This window comes from Martes martes (genome assembly GCF_963455335.1).
Source record: "Martes martes genome assembly, chromosome: 10".
NCBI lineage: Eukaryota > Metazoa > Chordata > Mammalia > Carnivora > Mustelidae > Martes > Martes martes.
In genome coordinates this window covers 53,542,962-53,564,825 of record NC_137898.1, presented here as the reverse complement: position 1 = coordinate 53,564,825, position 21,864 = coordinate 53,542,962, and the positions used below count along the sequence as shown (strand labels likewise).

Sequence of the window (21,864 nt, the reverse complement as noted above, 5' to 3'; positions counted from 1 at the left end):
TAGCTCTTTCTGGTTTTTTTCATATTTTAGTTTCTGTTTTTCTTCAATTTCAGTTTCAATTCTGTAGAATTCTCCCTGGTGTATTTCTTTTTCTAATCAGCAGATTCCTCAGTGGTATCTAACTATCTCATTTGTATTAGAAAATTTTGTATTCATTTTTCACCTTATTTATGCGGTAGGACATATTTTATATTGGTATATTGAGACTTTCAGTTCAAACATATAGTGATGTAATGGTATTTTGTTTGTTTGCTGATAATAGTCATATTACAGCATGGAAGGCCATAAGAATTCAAGAGCCCAAAATACAGTTTCTCAAGAGACATATAGGAACTTCAAAAGTTGCAGTAATACACATAATTTCATCTCTCATGAAACTGTATCCCATCTGTAGAATGAAAAATGAGGTATTATGGTCCTGCAAGGAGGCAACAATTGGGAAAAATGTGAAATGAACAAAATTATTAATATCAGTGGTAGTTGGTCATCATTAACCCAGTGCAACTATAAATATCATTATCACCACCATCCCTATGACCACCACCACTACCATATCATTATCATTTATCATTACATCTACACATATCTTACTGGCTAGAATGCTTGTTTCTTCCAGGCATCAATGTTTCTTAACTAAGGTGCCCCTAAAGCTACTATCACAGACTCTTATATGTAGAGAGAGTCTAACACAATGGATTGTGGAACTAGACTCCACGAGTTCAAATAACGGCTTTGATATTTTTTAACTATGCAATGTTGAACAACTGATTTAACCTCTCCATGTATCTTTCAGTGTCCTGATCTGTAAAATCAGGCAGGTAATCATAACTAACTCCTACAAGTGTTATGAGAATAAAATAGTTTATTATATGTAAAGTGCCAATAACACCAAATTATATATGTCAAATATTCCTATTACTCTGCATGTCAAAGTAATTTTAAATATGTAAAGTATGTATTAAAACTAATTCAAGATTAAAGAAATACATAATGTGTCCTTTTTCTAGTTTTATTTTTTTCTCTCTTCCCATGCTGGGATTTCTTTAAGAATGTAGATTTATAGAATAACACTAAAAAACAGAACCATGAAGTGTCATAGAAATGACAGCCCTTCTGAGACACTGTCTCCTTCTCAAGGTAGCAGGGCTTAGCTGAGCAAGAGGCACTGTCCAACCCCCATGGTCTTTTTGATAGCATTTTTTACTTCCTGGTTCCTAAGGCAGTAGATAAACGGATTTAGCATGGGTGTGAGGACCGCATACACAGCTGAGATTAGTTTGTTGGAATTAAATGATGCAATAGCTCTGGGCCGAACATACATAAAAATCATGGCTGTATAATAAATTATGACTACAGTAAGGTGTGATGCACAGGTGGAGAAGGCTTTCTTTCTTCCCTGGATGGAGGGTATCCGCAGAATGGTGGAGACAATGTAGACATAGGAAAGGACAGTGGTGATGAGTGGGAAGACAAGAATGACAATAGCCAAAGCAAAGTCCACTAGCTCAGCTGTAGACATGTCTTTGCAAGCCAGCTTGAGGATTGGTGAGATGTCACAGAAAAAGTGGTTCATGACATTGGAACCACAAAAGGCAACATGTGAAATGAAATAAACCTTGATGACAGAGACCATGAAACCACTCACATAGGAGAAAGCCACCAGTTGTACACAATAAACTGTGGTCATGATGACTGGGTATTGGAGAGGGCAGCAGATGGCCACATAGCGGTCATAGGCCATGGCTGCTAGAAGCACACACTCTGTGCAGGCAAGCGAGATAAAGAAGTAGAGTTGGGTCATGCAACCTGTGAAGGAGATGTGCCGTCTCTGCAAAAGAAATCCATCCAGCATCTTGGGGACTGTGACAGAGACATACCAGACCTCCAAAAAGGACAAGCTACTTAGGAAGTAGTACATGGGCTTATGGAGGGAGCCAGTGATCCAAACAGTGAGCATGATGATAAGATTCTCTACTACCACCAGCAGGTAGACCACAAGGAAGAGGAAGAAGAGCAGGACTTGAAGCCATGGGGCAGTGGGGAAGCCCACCAGGATGAATTCACTGACCAGAGTGATATTTTTCCCCAGCATGACTAAAAGCACTGAGACGTACTGAAGTCTTATAGACTGGCACTACAATTAAGGAAGATTATTATGCTGTCAGACAAGAGACCAAAAGAAGTTAGTAAATCAGACTTTCCTGCAAATGATTCATAAAGTTACTTCTGTTAATACAAAATAATCTTTAAATGTGAAAGCACACATGTCCATCAAAGTTTTTTGTTGTTCTTTTTGTGTTTGTTTTTTATGAAAGTCTCCCAGAGTCAAAATGTATTCCCAGAAACCAATATTGAACTGTATGTTAACTACCTGAAATTTAAATTTAAAAAATGCACTCCCACCCCTAATTCTACTCACCTGATGAAATATTCGAATGTCACTACCCAAGTCATTCCCAAGTCCTTTGTCAGTAGACATTGTTTGTCTCCCCCTTGTTGGTTTCAGATCACTGTTTAATTAGGGGCTCACCACATGAAGATTTCTTTGCGCCCTAAAGGAAATGTGAGGGATAAGCTCATGTCAGAAAAAGCTTCAAAGTTTAATATTTGGGTGATCTATTAGCTGTAGTCCTTTGATCGGCAAGTTTCTTTAGACGTTATTTGTGAAAATAAGAGAGAGTAATTCTTGGAAAGTTTCTTAGTGACTCTCCAGTTGCTTTCAGATAAAACTGGAAATGTTTTTGATATCACACCTAGGAGGCACTTCATATATTGATCCAGCCATATATTTCTTCCTCCTCATCACTCATGACCTCTAAATGGTTTCCATAAGCCAGACATACTCAACAGTTTTTGCTCCCCAAACACACTAATCACTCTCAGGCTTTGCCTACACTCTTCCCTCTTCCTACGGTGCCCATTCCCCAATCTTTATTGGCTGATTCAAGATTCAAGATTCCACTTAGGAGACATCTCACCAAAATTCCGTCAAGTGCCTCAAAAGCATTTGATCCTAGTGCACAACCGCTTCACATGTGGAGATTTCTCTCCATTACACTGTAACTTTCTAAAACTGAGGGAAATGTTGGCAGAAGGGTGTAAATTTCCAGTTATAAAATGAGTAATCTCTGGGGGTCTGATGTGCAGCAAGGTGACTGTAGTTGGCACTACTGTATCATATACTTGAAAGTTACTGAGAGTATATCTTAAGTGTTCTTACCATACACAAAAAGTGATATTTATGTGATGTGATGGAGATACCATTTAATCTTTTTGTGATAATAACTTCACAAAATATACATGTATCAAATCTCCATAATGTCCCCCTTAAACTTCCCCTTATATCTCAATAAAACTGGGGGGAAAGACTTTGCCTTCATGACAGTGAACCCAATGCTTAGGACAGAAATTAGAAAATACATGAATATTAAATGAATATGGATTAGTAAGTGAATTAATGAATCCCTTGGAGCTTTGGGATCCACAGGAAATAGACCAGGGGCAAAGGAATGTGAATTCAGGGTACTTTGCTAGCAGAAGACATCTGTCTATCAGATGGCACATCTTTCGACATAGCCTCAGCCTGTATATCCAGGTTATTGTCGCAGCAATATAATATCTACAGGGTCTGAAAACAATGAATATGATCCCTGGTCTAGGGTTACTTGGTAGGTTGGGTCTGTAAATATCAGCCAGTACCTCAGGTCTCCTAGAGGAGTAAGAAGAAAGGAGACGACGACGTGGATGGAACTAGAGGGTATTATGCTTAGCGAAATAAGTCAATTGGAGAAAGACAACTATCATATGACCTCCCTGATATGAGGAAGTGGAGAGCCAACGTGGGCGGTTTGGGGGTAGGAAAAGAATAAATGAAACAAGATGGGATTGGGAGGGAGACAAACCATAACAGACTCCTAATGTCACAAAACCAACTGAGGGTTGCTGGGGGGAGAGGGGAGAGGAGAGGGTGGTAGGCTTATGGACATTGGGGAGGGTATGTGCTATGGTAAGTGCTGTGAAGTGTGTAAACCTGGCGATTCACAGACCTGTACCCCTGGGGCTAATAATACATTATATGTTTATTTTTAAAAAAAAGAAGAAGAAAGGATGCAGGAGGGCATGTGAATATAGTGTAAGGACAGGCAGATCTTACAATGCTGGAAGAAAGCATATTTGTGAGGTAGCCCAACTGGTTTAATTTGTGCTTCATGGGCTATCTTTTGAATACACATGAATGAATTTGTCTTTCTATTAAATATCACACTCACCCATAAAGATCCATAAAGACTGAGGTCAGGTCCTGCCTTTAGAACATTGCTCACTCCTGCCAAACAATTTGTCCATCATGCTCTTCACTTGACACACAGAGATTAGGAAGCTGATCAGGAGCTCATTGGACAAGAGATTTTCTGGCCATGACTCATGGTAAGGAACAGAAGAATGAGGCACTGCAATACATACTACTGACACCATGGTCTCCTTTCCATAGCAGCACATATCAGCAGAGCTCAGCCCTGCTTGCTGAGTGGAAAGGGATTGTACCTTATCTCCAGGCCTCCAACCAACACCTTCACCCTGAAGTAGTTCATAAGTAAGCGATTTCTGGCCTAGTGTTTCAGTGCCTTTGACCTAATTATTTTCCTTGATAAAAAAAACAACTGGTTCTGGGAGCAGAAAATAGTGAGTTTTCCCATGCTCTAGTCTCAGTGGGGAGAATGTAGAGACTTTCCTTCAGGCCATGTATAACATTCCACATTCTCACCATCAGCCACACAATTTCCCACACATTCACTTTTGTCTACAAGTTAAAACCATCGACTTTAGAGTCAGAACAAGGCTACTAGGTGCATCATCCTGAAGAGAATATTCAACAATTATGGACTTAAAGATCCATTGTTGTGAAACAGAATAATTTTAATAATGCCTACCTTCCAGGTTTGCTATGAAAATAAACATGAATATGCACAGAAAGCACTAAGCATAGGAGTTGGTCCATGGTTTTTCTCTATAGGTGTTAGCTATTAATCTATTATGTCACATCAGACTCACACATGCTACTCACTCACATGTGTTCATATAAACACACAGACATTCATTCTCTCTCTCTTTTACTCGTCTTTTCTCTGTTATATTCTGGGGGAGTGAGGGAAGCCAAATTTCCCAAAGAGGACTGTAACATCTTTGAAGAGCTCTGAGTTACAAATCATCCATGCCTCTTTCTAGTCCTCTCCCTAGTATATTGCTTTCATATATTCAAGCATAACCTTGTTACTTAATATTTTCTTCTACTTTTTGGCCATGGATGGACCTCTCAGCAGGTTCCATTTTGTATCGTAGAGCAATGAAGAATTCTCTCGTACTATTTTCTTTGTTTTCAGAACTGAAAGCACTAAGTTCTGGGATCTCCTCTATGGTATCTGAGGAAAGAAATCCTTACATTGTACTATAGCAATTTTTACAATCTTGTTTGTGCTTATTTCCAAGAGACAATGTGGACACCAACAGACTTCTTCTGGAATAAGAAAACATATCTTTTGGGTCTGGTCCAACACCCAAAAGATCCCATAATGCCCCACATTACCCCAGCCTTGGGTAAGGAAGTAGTGAATCTCATTTGCCCATTCATTCTCCACAATACCCGTTCTCCGGTCCAGTCATGGTGCTTGCAGCCACATCCCCCAAGTCCCTCTTCATCTTCATTGGAGCTTTCTTGAATCGAGATATCGGATCAACCAATCTCACCTGGAACTTTCAACCACTCACCATGGTCCACCTGCCCTCTCTTCCAAGAGTGGAAAATTTTGCATACATTTGCAACTAAACATGGAAAAGCAGACTGGTTTGCATATTTTTATACTGCCCAGAGATCCACATCTGGTCTCTGCTTAGACTGCATGAGAAGTATTGCAACATTAAGGCAAGTCTGGAGCTGAGGCAGGAGAATATATTTAACACTCACCTACGGCTTGCCCATGTCTGCTTCCCAGGAGGCTCACTGACAGTCTGTCCTGGCTCTAGGGAAACTCTGTATGTGCTGCTCAGACTATGTCCAGGGGATTTTGACAGGGAAGCTGAAACTCCATCTACCTCCTAGTTCCTGTTTATATCTGGACCAAGTTTATTTATATCTGTGGGTAGGATGTGGCCCCTTTCTCTCACAACTATATGCAATGTATTGCAACAGTAAGTTATTCAAAAGCCAGGATAAGAAACGTACCTGGGTTAATAAGATAACCAGTACATTCATTTGCTTAATCACAAAATCATAACCAAATTTTACTGAACTCTTATTATGTGTAGGGTGCTGTGCTATATGTTCTTTGGAATAAAAATATGCAAGTCATGGTTTCTGTCCTTCAGGAACTTGTCGTTTTCTAAGTAAAATAATAAATATACACTATAATGAGCACAGAATGTGACATGTGCCAAAAGAGAAGTACAATGTGCTCTAGGAGCTTCAATGAGGGAGTAATGCTTTCCAACTTAGGAATGTAGAAAAAGATTCAAGAGATGTCTTTCCAGACTCATAGAGGATGATAGTGTGGAAGTAGTGTTATGGGAAATAATTTTGGCTCAGCAGCCAAAGATTAGAAGATCAAGTTTCTAATCTAAGTCCTACCATATTTAAGACCTTTGACCTTACAAAATTCTCTTTATTCCTCAGTTTATTCACCCATAAAATGGGATAACAATAATTCACTTGTTAACATCATATCACTAATGTTAGTTTCAGAAGGAATACATATATGAAAGCAATTCTTTTTTTTAAGATTTTATTTACTTATTGGACAGAGAGAGAGAGAGCATAAGCAGGGGGAACAGCAGGCAGAGGGAGAGGGAGAAGCAGGCTTCCTGTTGAGCAGGTCGCTGATGTGGGGCTTGAATCAGGAACCTGGGATCATGACCTGACCAAAGGCAGACAGACGCTTAACCAACTGAGCCACCTAGGCACCCCATGAAAGCAATTCTAAACCAGCTCTGTGGTAACTACACAAATGTAAAATATGACCTGTGTTGGAATGTGAACCACAGTCATGATTTGATCAGATGAAATGAGGTGAGAGGGCTTTCAGTGTAGAGAGACCAGCACAGGAAAGAATATAACGAGAAGTGAGATGATGGAATAATGAGGCCTCTACATTGACTATAGTTCACACTCACCAAACTTGGACTCCAGGAAGTATTCAGTCATTTGATCAATGTTTGTGAAGCATGCGCTATGTGCTAAGAGCTGTATGAAATGACAGCTCCTGTCTGTCAAGTTATTCACAGTTGAGTTAGCCCACAGACTCTGGTATTAATTGTTGTCAGTAACCGTAAAATTAAGAATCAAGTGCTAGAAGTTTTGTCAGAATGAAGGCCCAGGAAATATACTTGTGTCTCTGTGAGTAACTAAATTAACCAATGGTGGAGGAAGAGAGTGAAGCAGAGGCCTAAAAAATTAGAAATCCTAAAGAAACTTGGATCCTAGAAGGTATCTAAAGGTCTATGTGTGACTAATCAGAATTTGATGGAGAAGGATGGCTTTAGCTCTTTCCCCCACCCTTCGATATTCTTGGTCTAAAGGCATTTGGTGAGTTGGCATTAATTCTGGGAAGGCTGGGACCACTGGGTCCTCATGAAATGAGACCATGGAACATGAAAATCAGGGAGGGTAATTATCCCCTGAGGAATGACGCTAAGAGAAAATGAAAACACCTATGCTATAAGCCTTCTCTTCTCTGCAGTGCATGAAACTCTCCACTCATGTTTGCCAACACAAAAAGGTGCTATCTGAAAGAACAGGTACAGTTTTACTATTTGTCAAATATACTCCAACTCTATCTTATCAATCAGCAAAATAAAACAACATTAATAATATAAATTTCATGAGACTTAAAAATCCAGGAAAATTTGAAAAAGAGGTTTTCAGCATAGCACATAAAAGCCAAATGTTTGTTGTACATATCACCATAAGCAAAGAGGGACAACTTACTTTGAGTATTATGAAGTCACTGAAATCAATCAATGTTTATTAAATTATTTGGTATAGAAAGACCAATAATTTTTTTGTTTTAAAGAAAATTTGTTTTAAATACAATTTTTATTTTGGGATAATATTAACTTTGCAGAAGAATCTTAAAGATAGTGAAGAAAGTTCTCATATTCTCCTCCCTGAATCTCTGTTTACCCTAATATTATCACATTTCCTTGCCCTGTGCACTTTCAACAGTAAGAAACCAAAACTGGTATGTGATTGTTAACTAAACTCCAGCTTTTATTCAGATTTTACCAGTTTTTCCTTATCCTTTTTACGTTACAGGATCCATTCTAAGATATCACATTCCATTTAAGTATTTTGTCTCTTAAGTCCCCTCTGATAGTTTCTCAGTCTTTACTTATGCTTATACTTATAAGGGCTTTTTAAGCAAAATAGGGTTTTCAGTGCTTTAGAAAAACTGTTATTTTTAAAATGCTCTTTTCCAGAAAGGTTTATGGATATTTTCTAATTCTGTTCAATGTGAAATGTTGGCAAATTATGAAAGGATTGGATTATAAATTTTGAATTAAAAAAAATCACAATCTAAAATTCATCGGCACAAGGTTGTATTGGGCAAGACATTTTTTAAAAGACCCAAATGGGAGGGGGAGACCAAAATGAAAACAGACTATACTGTGAAGAAACTTGAAAGGCAGACTAAGAACTTTAAGTTTATCAAAGTTGATGGAAACCAGTAGATCTTTTTTAGCATGGAAGCCCTCTATGTTGCTCCTCACTTGTTCTGTAGATGTGAGTTACCACTCTGAGTATCTCTCCTACCTGAAAGACCCAGTCTGGATCAGTACTCTTCTCTCCTGTAATGATGAAGGAGATTGGAGACTTCCCCAGACACTGCTCTGGCAAAAGAGAATTATGAAATAGTCATATTATCTATGCAATATTTTTAAAGAATGGCAGACTATAAAGATGGTCTAAAACAAACAAGATCAAATGTAACAGGGATAAAGTAAAGTCCACTATGTAGGTTGGGGGCAGAATTAATTCATCAATGGAGTGTGAGAAATACTTCCTCTGACAATTAAGAGTTTACTTGAAAAATCTTGGGTTTTGTGACATCGAATTCAATATGAGCTATTGGATCACCACACAATTATGAAAATGCAGTCCAAGTCAAGAGAAGTTTTGATCTTGCTATAATTCACATGGACTCAAGCATCTTTTCATTCATTGTTACAGAAAAATGAATATATACAGAAACTGTGCTTAACACTTTTCCTATACCTGAAATAATTGGTTCTACATTTTGAATTCAGAATTAGAAGTGTTTTTTAAAACTCAAAAAATAATGTATTTTACTATAGAAAGAGCACAATATATAAAGAAGAGCACAATAAAGGAATCAACATTATGTTTTTACTTCCTACTAACTGGAATTAACCTATAAGGCGGTTCATATAATAGCTCCAACAATGATGCCCACAGGATGACACTCCAATCCCAGACTGGAACCCCATTTCAGAAATTTATTCTATGGAGATGGTTGGGAGATGTGTTTTTGATGAACTTTTATCAAGTCATTATAAATATAAATTATGATATAAATTATAATATAATAAAATATAAAAATAAATTATAATGAAATACTTAAAATGTTATGTAATTGGGCACAAAACATGAATATTATATTAGAATTTTTAATAAGTATCAACTAGCAAATAATGCTCACTTTCCTTGCTAGTAGCCTTTCAGACTTTATTAAGAAGCAGAAAAATATGGAAAAATAGGATGCAACAACAGAAGGCTCCCACCTCTGGAGAGAGAAGCTTCCTGTAGGCTGTTGTCCTCAGGGTTCTGGGTCTTGAGTAATAGTAGGGAAGGAAATTTCTAAAAACCACACTGAGATACCCTGTCACCATCTCTCTGTCCAGATGAATAAAATCTTGTATTTTATTGGGTAAGAAATGTTTATTTAAATAAATATGTCAGTAACAATACCCTTGTCACAAATTGCAATTTATAAGAGTAAGGGCTTCATGGCACATTTACAGCTAACACTTCAGTTAATTTTCTTCTAGTCTAATATAAACAAATAAATAAGACTTCATTGGAGAAGTGACACTTCTCCCATGAAGACATACAAATGGCTATCAGACACATGAAAAAATGTTCATCATCACTAGCCATCAGGGAGATTCAAATTAAAACCACCTTGAGATACCACCTTACACCAGTTAAAATGGCCAAAATTAGCAAAACAGGAAACAATGTGTGTTGGAGAGGATGTGGACAAAGGGGAACCCTCTTCCACTGTTGGTGGGAATGCAAGTTGGTGCAGCCACCTCTGAGAACAGTGTGGAGATTCCTCAAGAAATTAAAAATGGAGCTTCCCTATGACCCTGAAATTACACTACTGGGTATTTACCCCAAAGATACAGATGTAGTGAAAAGAAGGGCCATCTGTACCCCTATGTTTATAGCAGCAATGGCCACGGTCGCCAAACTGTGGAAAGAACCAAGATGCCCTTCAATGGACGAATGGATAAGAAAGATGTGTTCCATATACACTATGGAGTATTATGCCTCCATCAGAAAGGACGAATACCCAACTTTTGTCACAACATGGATGGGACTGGAAGAGACTATGCTGAGTGAAATAAGTCAAGCAGAGAGAGCCAATTATCATATGGTTTCACTTATTTGTGGAGCATAACAAATAACATGGAGGACATGGGGAGATGGAGAGGAGAAGGGATTTGAGGGAAATTGGAGGGGGAGATGAACCATGAGAGACTATGGACACTGAAAAACAATCTGAGGGTTTTGAAGGGGCAGGGGTGGGATGTTGGGGGAGCTAGGTGGTGGGTATTATGGAGGGCACGTATTGCATGGAGCACTGGGTGTGGTGCATAAACAATGAATTCTATTATGCTGAAAAGAAATAAATAAATTAAAAAAATAAAGTTGAATTTTAATTAAATAAATATATAAATAAATAAGACTGATACTTTTTTTTTTCTTTTGAGATGTTCAGATTTTAGATGTGTTTTTGCAGGTAGAATCAGCATCTGCTTCATGAGTATAACATCTGTGCTGTCTGACAGTATTTTTTGCTCAGAAAACATATGCTTTGGGGTACCTGGGTGGCTTAGTGAGTTGTAGTGTCCAACTCTTGATCTAAGTTCAGGTCTTGACCTCAAGGCTATAAGTTAAAGCCAGGCAATGCTGGGCGTGGAGCCTACTTAAATTTTTTTTTTAATTTTTAAAATTATTTTTATTATGTTATCTTAGTCACCATTCAGTACATCATTATATTTTTTTTTGTTTTTTTGGGGTTTTTTTTTCCTCTTTTTTATTTATTTTCAGCATAACAGTATTCATTGTTTTTTCACCACACCCAGTGCTCCATGCAATCTGTGCCCTCCCTAATACCCACCACCTGGTTCCCCCACCCTCCCACCCCGCCCCTTCAAAACCCTCAGGTTGTTTTTCAGAGTCCATAGTCTCTCATGGTTCACCTCCCCTTCCAATTTCCCTCAACTCCCTTCTCTTCTCCATCTACCCTTGTCGCCTATATTATTTGTTATGCTCCACCAATAAGAGAAACCATATGATACTTGACTTTCTCTGTTTGACTTATTTCACTCAGCATAATCTCTTCCAGTCCTGTCCATGTTGCTACAAAAGTTGGGTATTCGTCCTTTCTGATGGAGGCATAATACTCCATAGTGTATATAGACCACATCTTCCTTATCCATTCGTCCGTTGAAGGGCATCTTGGTTCTTTCCACAGTTTGGCGACCGTGGCCATTGCTGCTATAAACATAGGGGTACAGATGGCCCTTCTTTTCACTACATCTGTATCTTTGGGGTAAATACCCAGCAGTGCAATTGCAGGGTCATAGGGAAGATCTATTTTTAACTTCTTGAGGAATCTCCACACTGTTCTCCAAAGTGGCTGCACCAGTTTGCATTCCCACCAACAGTGTAAGAGGGTTCCCCTTTCTCCACATCCTCTCCAACACACGTTGTTTCCTGTCTTGCTAATTTTGGCCATTCTAACTGGTGTAAGGTGGTATCTCAATGTGGTTTTGATTTGAATCTCCCTGATGGCTAGTGATGATGAACATTTTTTCATGTGTCTGGTAGCCATTTGTATGTCTTCATTGGAGAAGTGTCTGTTCATATCTTCTCCCATTTTTTAATATGATTATCTGTTTTGTGTGTGTTGAGTTTGAGGAGTTCTTTATAGATCCTGGATATCAACCTTTTATCTGTACTGTCATTTGCAAATATCTTCTCCCATTCCGTGCGTTGCCTCTTTGTTTTGATGACTGTTTCTTTTGCTGTGCAGAAGCTTTTTATCTTGATGAAGTCCCAGAAGTTCATCTTTGCCTTTGTTTCCTTCGCCTTTGGAGACATATCTTGAAAGAAGTTGCTGTGGCTGATATCAAAGAGGTTACTGCCTATGTTCTCCTCGAGGATTCTGATGGATTCCTGTCTCACGTTGAGGTCTTTTATCCATTTCGAGTTTATCTTTGTGTAAGGTGTAAGAGAATGGTCAAGTTTCATTCTTCTACATATAGCTGTCCAGTTTTCCCAGCACCATTTATTGAAGAGACTGTCTTTTTTCCACTGGATATTTTTTCCTGTTTTGTCAAAGATTATTTGACCATAGAGTTGAGGGTCCATATCTGGGCTCTCTACTCTGTTCCACTGGTCCATGTGTCTGTTTTTATGCCAGTACCATGCTGTCTTGGTGATCACAGCTTTGTAGTAAAGCTTGAAATCAGGTAACGTGATGCCACCAGTTTTATTTTTGTTTTTCAACATTTCCTTAGCAATTCGGGGTCTCTTCTGATTCCATACAAATTTTAGTATTATTTGCTCCAGCTCTTTGAAAAATACTGGTGGAATTTTGATTGGAATGGCATTAAAAGTATAGATTGCTCTGGGCAGTATAGACATTTTAACGATGTTTATTCTTCCCATCCAAGAGCATGGAATGGTCTTCCATCTTTTTGTGTCTTCTTCAATTTCTTTTAGGAGTGTTCTGTAGTTCCTTGAGTACAGATCTTTAACGTCTTTGCTTAGGTTTATTCCGAGGTATCTTATGGTTTTTGGTGCTATAGTAAATGGAATCGATTCTCTAATTTGCCTTTCTGTATTTTCATTGTTAGTGTATAAGAAAGCCACTGATTTCTGGACATTGACTTTGTATCCTGCCACATTACTGAATTGCTGTATGAGTTCTAGTAGTTTGGAGGTGGAGTCTTTCGGGTTTTCTATATAAAGAATCATGTCATCTGCGAAGAGAGAGAGTTTGACTTCTTCCTTGCCAATTTGGATACCTTTTATTTCTCTTTGTTGTCTGATTGCTGTTGCTAGGACTCCTAATACTATGTTGAACAAGAGTGGTGAGAGTGGGCATCCTTGTCGTGTTCCTGATCTCAACGGGAAGGCTGCAAGCTTTTTCCCATTGAGGATGATATTTGCTGTGGGTTTTTCATAGATAGATTTGATGAAGTTCAGGAATGTTCCCTCTATCCCTATACTTTGAAGTGTTTTAATCAGGAACGGATGCTGGATTTTGTCAAAAGCTTTTTCTGCATCAATTGAGAGGATCATGTGGTTCTTCTCTCTTCTCTTATTGATTTGTTCTATCACATTGATTGATTTGCGAATGTTGAACCATCCTTGTAGCCCAGGGATGAATCCTACCTGGTCATGGTGGATAATCTTTTTAATGTGCTGTTGGATCCTGTTTGCTAGGATCTTGTTGAGAATCTTAGCATCCATATTCATCAGTGATATCGGTCTGAAATTCTCCTTTTTGGTAGGGTCTTTGCCTGGTTTGGGGATCAGGGTAATGCTTGCTTCATAAAAAGAGTCTGGAATTTTTCCTTCTGCTTCAATTTTTTGAAACAGCTTCAGGAGAATAGGTATTATTTCTTCTTTGAAAGTTTGATAGAATTCCCCAGGGAATCCGTCAGGTCCTGGGCTCTTGTTTTTTGGGAGGTTTTTGATCACTGCTTCAATCTCGTTACTAGATATCGGTCTATTCAGGTTGTCAATTTCTTCCTGGTTCAATTTTGGGAGTTTATAGTTTTCCAGGAATGCATCCATTTCATCTAGGTTGCTTAGCTTATTGGCATATAACTGTTGATAATAGCTTCTGATGATTGTTTCTACTTCCTTGGTGTTAGTTGTGATCTCTCCCTTTTCATTCATAATTTTATTAATTTGGGCTTTCTCTCTTTTCTTTTGGATTAGTGTGGCCAATGGTTTATCGATCTTATTGATTCTTTCAAAAAACCAGCTTCTAGTTTCGTTGATACGTTATACTGTATCTCTGGTTTCTACCTCGTTGATCTCTGCTCTAATCTTGATTATTTCCCTTCTTACGTGTGGAGTTGGTTTGATTTGTTGTTGATTCTCCAGTTCTTTGAGGTGTAGAGACAGCTGGTGTATTCTGGATTTTTCAATTTTTTTGAGGGAGGCTTGGATGGCTATGAATTTCCCCCTTAGGACCGCCTTTGCTGTATCCCATAGGTTTTGGAGTGAAGTGTCTTCGTTCTCATTGGTTTCCATAAATTGTTTAAGTTCTTCTTTGATCTCCTGGTTGATCCAAGCATTCTTAAGCAAGGTGGTCTTTAGCTTCCAGGTATTTGAGTTCCTTCTGAACTTTTCCTTGTGATTGAGCTCCAGTTTCAAAGCATTGTGATCTGAGAATATGCAGGGAATAATCTCAGTCTTTTGGTATCGGTTGAGCCCTGATTTGTGACCCAGTATGTGGTCTATTCTTGAGAAGGTTCCATGTGCACTTGAGAAGAATGAGTATTCTGTTGTTTTAGGGTGGAATGTTCTGTATATATCTATGAGACCCATTTTGAACCTAAAGATACACCCAGACTGAAAGTGAAGGGATGGAGAAGCATCTTTCATGCCAATGGGCCTCAAAAGAAGGCCGGGGTAGCGATTCTCATATCAGATAAATTAGATTTTAAACTAAAGACGGTAGTCAGGGATACAGAAGGACACTACATCATTCTTAAAGGGACTATCCACCAAGATGATCTAACAATTGTAAATATCTATGCCCCCAATATGGGAGCAGCCAATTACATAAGAAAACTATTAATCAAGATAAAGAGTCATATTGATATGAATACATTAATAGTAGGAGATCTTAACACGCCTCTCTCAGAAATAGACAGATCATCGAAGCAGAAAATCAATAAAGAAATAAGAGCATCATTATATTTTGATGTAGTGTTCCAAGATTCATTGTTTACATATAACACCAGTGCTCCGTGCAATATGTGCCCTCCTTAATCTCCATCACCAGGCATTTTTTTTAAAAAGTCTATGCTTAGTTTTATGCTGAGCTGTCCTAAGCTTTTTTTTTTTTAATTTTAATTTTTTTAATAAACATATAATGTATTATTAGCCCCAGGGATACAGGTCTGTGAATCACCAGGTTTACACACTTCATAGCACTCACCATATCACATATCCTCCGCAATGTCCATAACTCCACCACCCTCTCCATACCCCCCTCCCCCAGCCACCCTCATTTTGTTTTGTGACATTGAGTCTCTTATGGTTTGTCTCCCTCCCAATCCCATCTTGTTTCATTTATTCTTTTCCTACCGCCCAAACGCCATACATTGCATCTCCACTTCCTCATATCCTAAGCTTTTTTAAAATTAATTTTAAAAACTTGAGTATGGTTGAAATACAATGGTGCATTTCAGATGTACAACACAGTAATTTTACTTCTCTGTATATTATGCTACATTCACCACAAGTATAGCTACCATCAGTCTCACTACATTACTATTATAATATCATCAACTGTTTTCCTTATGCTGTGTTTTCCCTATGCTGTGACTTATTCATTCCATAACTGAAAGCTTGTATATCTCACTCCTTTCACCCATTTTACTCATCCAATACCTTCTTCCCCTTTGGCAACCATCAGTTTGTTCTCCATATGCATAGGTCTAAATCTGCATTTTGTTTGTTTACTCATTTGATGCTTTAGATTCCACATATAACTGAAACCATATGGTATTTGTCTTCCTTAATCTGACTTATTTCGCTTAGTGTAATGCCCTCTAGATCCATCCATATTGTTGCAAATGGTACATCATCCTTTTTTACAGCTGAGTGATATTTCAGTGTGTGTGTATATAAATCTATATCATATCTTCCTTATCCATTTGTAAGCCTGCTACATTTGATACTGTTATATAATCTACTATTTGCATTTATTGTGTTAAGAATATTTTTCTGTCATTAACTCATGTAGTTCATGTTATGTTAAAACCTACATAAGATTCCATTTAATATATAAACTATAAGTTTATGATATAACAATTCCCTACTTACAGAGACAGAAGATTAAATAAACAACTGCCATCAGTCACTAGCTCCATATGGGCAATAACCTAGGTAAGCAGGAAATGAAGCTAGAGATCTCTGTAGTGCAGGAGGTGATATGTTGCCAACACAAAAATTCTCATTTTCCTATCTACTTGCCTTGTAATTCATACTAAAATAATCACCTGGGTCCCTGCTACCTCATAGGCTACAGTCAGTGGCTTGTGGCAGGAAGAGATCTCACCAAAAGTCTCCTAATGCTATTCTATAATGAAGCCTGTGCTTCCTTGAATAGCTTCCTCCGCATGCTTTCCTTTTCTACACTTTCAGCCTCAGAAGTAAATCAAAGAGCAAATCCAGGAAAGGCCATTTAGAGAGATACTAGTTCTGCATTTGTTTGCTTATTTAAACATTGAAGTGCTATCAGTCTTCTGCTCGGTCAATCCTTTCCACCCCACCAGGATGCATGATTCATGAACTGTTCTATGTAAACTACAATAGAGCAGAGGACATGGGAACTTCTAACATGTATCTTCAGTGCTGTCCAGAAATCCAGCTGTCAACTTCCAATCCATCCCTCTTCTTTCTCTTGGATTAGTTCCTTGAAGGTGGTTTTGAATCCTAGACCCTAATTTAGGCCGTAAGAGCTCCTCTGGACTTTATAGAAGATACAGATACCAAGTTTAAGAGCATTTTCTACCCATCTCGGCTAGCTTTCCCATGCTTAGCATCCTGGCCCTGGAATAGGTGCAGAGTACGGCGTAGGGCTCTCTTGACCTCTTGATTGCGTAAGCAGTAGATGATAGGGTTAAGCAACGGTACAATAACGGCATAGAGCACAGAAACCAACTTGTTGGTGTCAAAAGCTGAGAGTGCCTTCGGCCGGGCATAGATGAAGATACTGGCTGCATAGAAGATGATCACAACAGTGAGGTGAGAGGCACAGGTGGAAAAGGCTTTATGGCGCCCAGCAGCTGAAGGAATGCGCACCACAGCACCAGTGATGGCCATGTAGGAGGCCCCAGTGACAGAGAGTGGCCCCAGCAAGATAAAAATGGCCAGAACAAAGTCTGTAAGCTCTGCTGTTGACATGTCAGTGCATGAAAGATTGAGCAATGGGGAAACATCACAGAAGAAGTGGTTGATGATGTTGGGCCCACAGTAGGAGAGGCGAGAAATGAGAAAAACCTTGACCATAGAGATGCCAAAACCTCCAGCCCAGGAGCCAGCTGCCAGCTGCACACACAGCCGGCCACTGACAATGACAGCGTAGTGGAGAGGATGGCAGATGGCTACATAGCGATCGTATGCCATAACAGCAAGAAGGACACACTCAGTGCAGCCCAGTCCCAGGAAAAAATAGAGCTGTGTCATGCAGCCCTCAAAGGAAATCAGCTGTCCCTGGTTCTTTTTGGACCCAACAAAGCCAGCTAACATCTTGGGAATAGTGACAGTAACATACCAGATCTCCAAGAAGGACATATTAGCCAGAAAGAAGTACATGGGTTTGTGAAGGGTGGGGTGGTTCCTAATTGCCATAATGATGAGTGTATTTTCAGTTAGCACCAACACATAGGCCAGCAGAGAAAGGGCAAATAAAAGTGCCCGCAGTGGTGCAGGAGCTGGGAAGCCCAGCAACACAAACTCACTTACCCTCCCACTCTGGTTCCTCTGCTCCATGTTGTCAGTCTTGCCCACTGCTCCTTAGGAGAGAGAACAGAGGATCTTCAGGAGCCAACAGCAAGGACCCAGCCTTTTTCTTGGTGGATTTATATTGACAGAATATATGTAATGCATGTAATTTACCACTGAACTGAGGCCATCATTTTCTTCTGTAATCTTGAAATAAGCTAAGACAAAAGTGGACAAAAACAAACTGCTTCATATTGATGAGGATAAAAATCTGTTACGGTCCATGGAGAAGCATATACTGATGAACACTTGTAAAAGTGATATTAGTTGGTCCCTGAAGAATATAGATCAAAACCAAAAGTAGTAAGAGAGTCTAGGCTGCCCTAATGTGAGAGGTTTTTTTTTTGTGTGCTAGATTATGACCCTGTTTTGAGGAAATAACAATAATGTACAACACAATTGAGTATTTACCAGGGATGTATAGTGTGGACACTGTTTGAAAATATATACAGAGGGGCGCCTGGGTGGTTCAGTGGGTTAAAGCCTCTGCCTTCAGCTCAGGTCATGTTCCCAGGGTCCTAGGATTGAGCCCCGCATTGGGCTCTCTGCTCAGTGGGGAGCCTGCTTCCCTTCCTCTCTTTCTTTCTCTGCATGTCTCTCTGCCTACTTGTGATCTCTGTCTATCAAATAAATAAATAAAATCTTAAAAAAATAAAATATATGCAGATACTAATTCACTTAATCTTCAGAAGAACCCTGCAAGTTAGTACTATTATTAACCCCACTTAACACCTAAGAAAACTGAGACACAAAGGGATTAATTAACTTGCTCCAGGTCACACTGATAGTAAGAGTTGGAACCAGGAAGTCAGGACCTCACAGCTTCAAAAATATTCAGGTAACACAAAGAAGGGACTATAAAGGGAGGATGAGTCAAGATGATGGAGAAGTAGCAGGTTGAGACAACATCAGGTAGCAGGAGATCAGCTAGATAGCTTATCAAACCATTCCAAACACCTACAAATCCAACAGGAGATCGAAGAGAAGAAGAGCAACAATTCTAGAAACAGAAAATCGACCACTTTCTGAAAGATTGGACAGACGGAGAAGCGAATCCAAAGCTATGGGAAGATAGACCATGGGGGGAGGGACTGGCTCCCAGCAAGTGGCAGAGCAATGGAGCACAAAATAAGGACTTTTAAAAGTCTGTTCCACTGAGGGACATCGCTCCAGAGGCTAAGCTGGGGTGAAGCCCACGCGGGGACAACATGGCCCCAGTTCCTGTGGGGTCACAGAAGGATCGGGGGTGTCTGAGTGTTGCAGAGCTTGCAGATATCAGAGCAGGGAAGCTGGCTACAGAGACAGAGGTGAGGAGTGAGCTCTCAACTTGGGGTTACCTTGAACTGTAATCCATGGCACAGGCCATTGCTCTGTGAGTGGGGTCCCCACAAGATCCAGGGAGGCCCCCCTGGAAGAGCTCAGGGATCTGTGGGGGTTCAGAGACTCCGGGTGGAGCTGTGTGCCAGAGACAGAGACGCTTGGTCACAGGCTGGGTGAGCTCAGAGCACAGCTGGAGGCCAGGGAGACAGGAGTGATTTAACAGTTTTCTCTGAGGGTGCACTAAGGAAAGGGGCCCCGTGCTCTTGGCTCCTCTGGGCCAGAGATTGGGAGGCCGCCATTTTCATTCCCGTCCTCCAGAACTCTATGGAAAACATTCAGGGAACAACAGCTCCTGAAAGCAAAACCAAGCAGATTACTTAGCCGGGCCCCTGGTAAGGGTGGTGCAATTCTTCCTTGGGCAAAGACACTTGAGAATCACTACAACAGGCCCCTCACCCAGAAGACCAACAAGAAATCCAGCCAAGATCAAGTTCACTTCCCAAGGAGAACAGTGGAATTCCAGAGGAGGAGAAAGTAAAGCATGGAAAACATGGCTTTCTCCCCATGAATCTTTAGTCTTGCAAAGTTAATTAATTTTTTTTAATTTTTTTTCTTCTGCTAATTTTTTTTAACTTTTACCCATTCCTCTTTTAACGTTTTTTAACTAGTTTATCTTAATAATACCTTTCATTAAAAAAAACCGTTTTTGAACTTTCATTATTATAGTCATATTTTATTCTTCATTGTATCTAACATTATTTTTTGTACACACATAGGGTTTCTTCTAAAATTTTTGGGGTACAACTTCTTCTAATAGATCAAAATACACCCTAAATCTACCACCAAGCTTGTTCTAGTCTCCAGCCCGAGCAAATTCTCTCCATTTTCTTTTTCGTTATTCTCCCAACCAACTTACCTTATCAACTCCTTTTATAGAAATTTTTTAAAAAATAATTTTTTTCATCTTTATAGTCATATTCCACCCCTTCATTGTGTTTACCCTTATACATGTTTTTCATTCTTTAAAATTTTGAGAGGTAGTTTCTTCTAAGAGACCAAAATACTCCCAAAATTAAGTGGGTGACCCTGTTCTAGTCACCAGTCTAATATATATATATATATATATATATATATGCGCACACATATATATATATTCTTTTCTATATTTTTTCTTTATTTGTTTTCTTCTTTTAATTTTTTTTCTGAACCTCTTTTTACCCCCTTTCTCCCCCCGCACGATTTGAGGTCTCCTCTGATTTGGTTAAAGCACATTTTCCTGGGGTCTTTTAGTATTTTATTTGCTCCTTCATATATTCTTATCTGGACAAAAGGACAAGACAGAAAAACTCACCATGAAAAAAAGAACAAGAGGCAGTACTGAAGGCTAGGGACCTAATCAATATGGACATTGGTAATATGTCAAATCTAGAGTTCAGAATGATGACTCTCAAGGTTCTAGCTGGGGTTGAAAATGAAATGGAAGATATTAGAGAAACCCTGTCCGAGAAATAAAAGCCCTTTCTGGAGAAATAAAAGTACTAAAATCTAACCAAGGTGAAATCAAAAGAGCTATTAATGAGGTGCAATAAAAAATGGAGGCTCTTACTGCTAGGATAAATGAGACAGAAGAAAGAATTAGTGATATAGAAGACCAAATGACAGAGAATAAAGAAGCTGAGCAAAAGAGAGACAAACAACTACTGGACCATGAGGGAAGAATTCGAGAGATAAGTGACACCATAAGACGAAACAGCATTAAAATAATTGGGATGCCAGAAGAAGAAGCAAGAGAGAGGGGAGCAGAAGGTACATTGAAGAGAGTTATTGTAGAGAACTTCCCTAATACGGTAAAGGAAACAAGCATCAAAATCCAGTAGGTGGAGAGAACCCCCCTCAAAATCAATAAGAATAGGTCCACACCCCATCATCTAATATTAAAATCAACAAGTCTTAACAACAAAGAAAAAATCCTGAAAGCAGCCCGGGACAAGAAGTCTTTAACATACAATGGTAAAAATATTAGACTGGCAGCAGACTTATCCACAGAGACCTGGCAGGCCAGAAAGAACTGGCAAGATATATTCAGAGAATTAAATGAGAAAAACGTGCACCCAAGAATACAGTATCCAGCTAGGCTATCATTGAAAATAGAAGGAGAGATAAAAAGCTTCCAGGACAAACAAAAACTGAAAAAATTTGCAAACACCAAACCAGCTCTACAGGAAATATTGAAAGGGGTCCTCTAAGCAAAGAGAGACCCTAAAAGTAGTAGTTCAGAAAGAAACAGAGACAATATACAGTAATAGTCACCTTACAGGCAACACGATGGCACTAAATTCATTTCTTTCAATACTTACCTGAATGTAAATGGGCTAAATGTCCCAATCAAAAGATACAGGGTTTCAGAATGGATAAAAAAAAAACATCAATATGCTGCCTACAAGAAACTCATTTTAGACCCAAAGACACCTCCAGATTTAAAGTAAGGG

General features: G+C 39.1%; 2 protein-coding genes across 2 annotated transcripts; both read right to left on the bottom strand.

Annotated features, from left to right (window-relative positions):
• Nucleotides 1-1,147: 1,147 nt before the first annotated feature.
• LOC308349993 (olfactory receptor 6B9-like) lies at nt 1,148-2,092 on the bottom strand (the record flags this gene model as incomplete). The annotated part of the gene is made up of 1 exon (XM_080814994.1): nt 1,148-2,092. The coding sequence occupies one exon, from the start codon at nt 2,090-2,092 to the stop codon at nt 1,148-1,150; it is 945 nt and encodes a 314-aa protein (XP_080671120.1).
• Nucleotides 2,093-17,059: 14,967 nt separating this feature from the next.
• OR6A2 (olfactory receptor family 6 subfamily A member 2) lies at nt 17,060-18,043 on the bottom strand (the record flags this gene model as incomplete). The annotated part of the gene is made up of 1 exon (XM_080814989.1): nt 17,060-18,043. The coding sequence occupies one exon, from the start codon at nt 18,041-18,043 to the stop codon at nt 17,060-17,062; it is 984 nt and encodes a 327-aa protein (XP_080671115.1).
• Between the last annotated feature and the right edge of the window lie 3,821 nt (nt 18,044-21,864).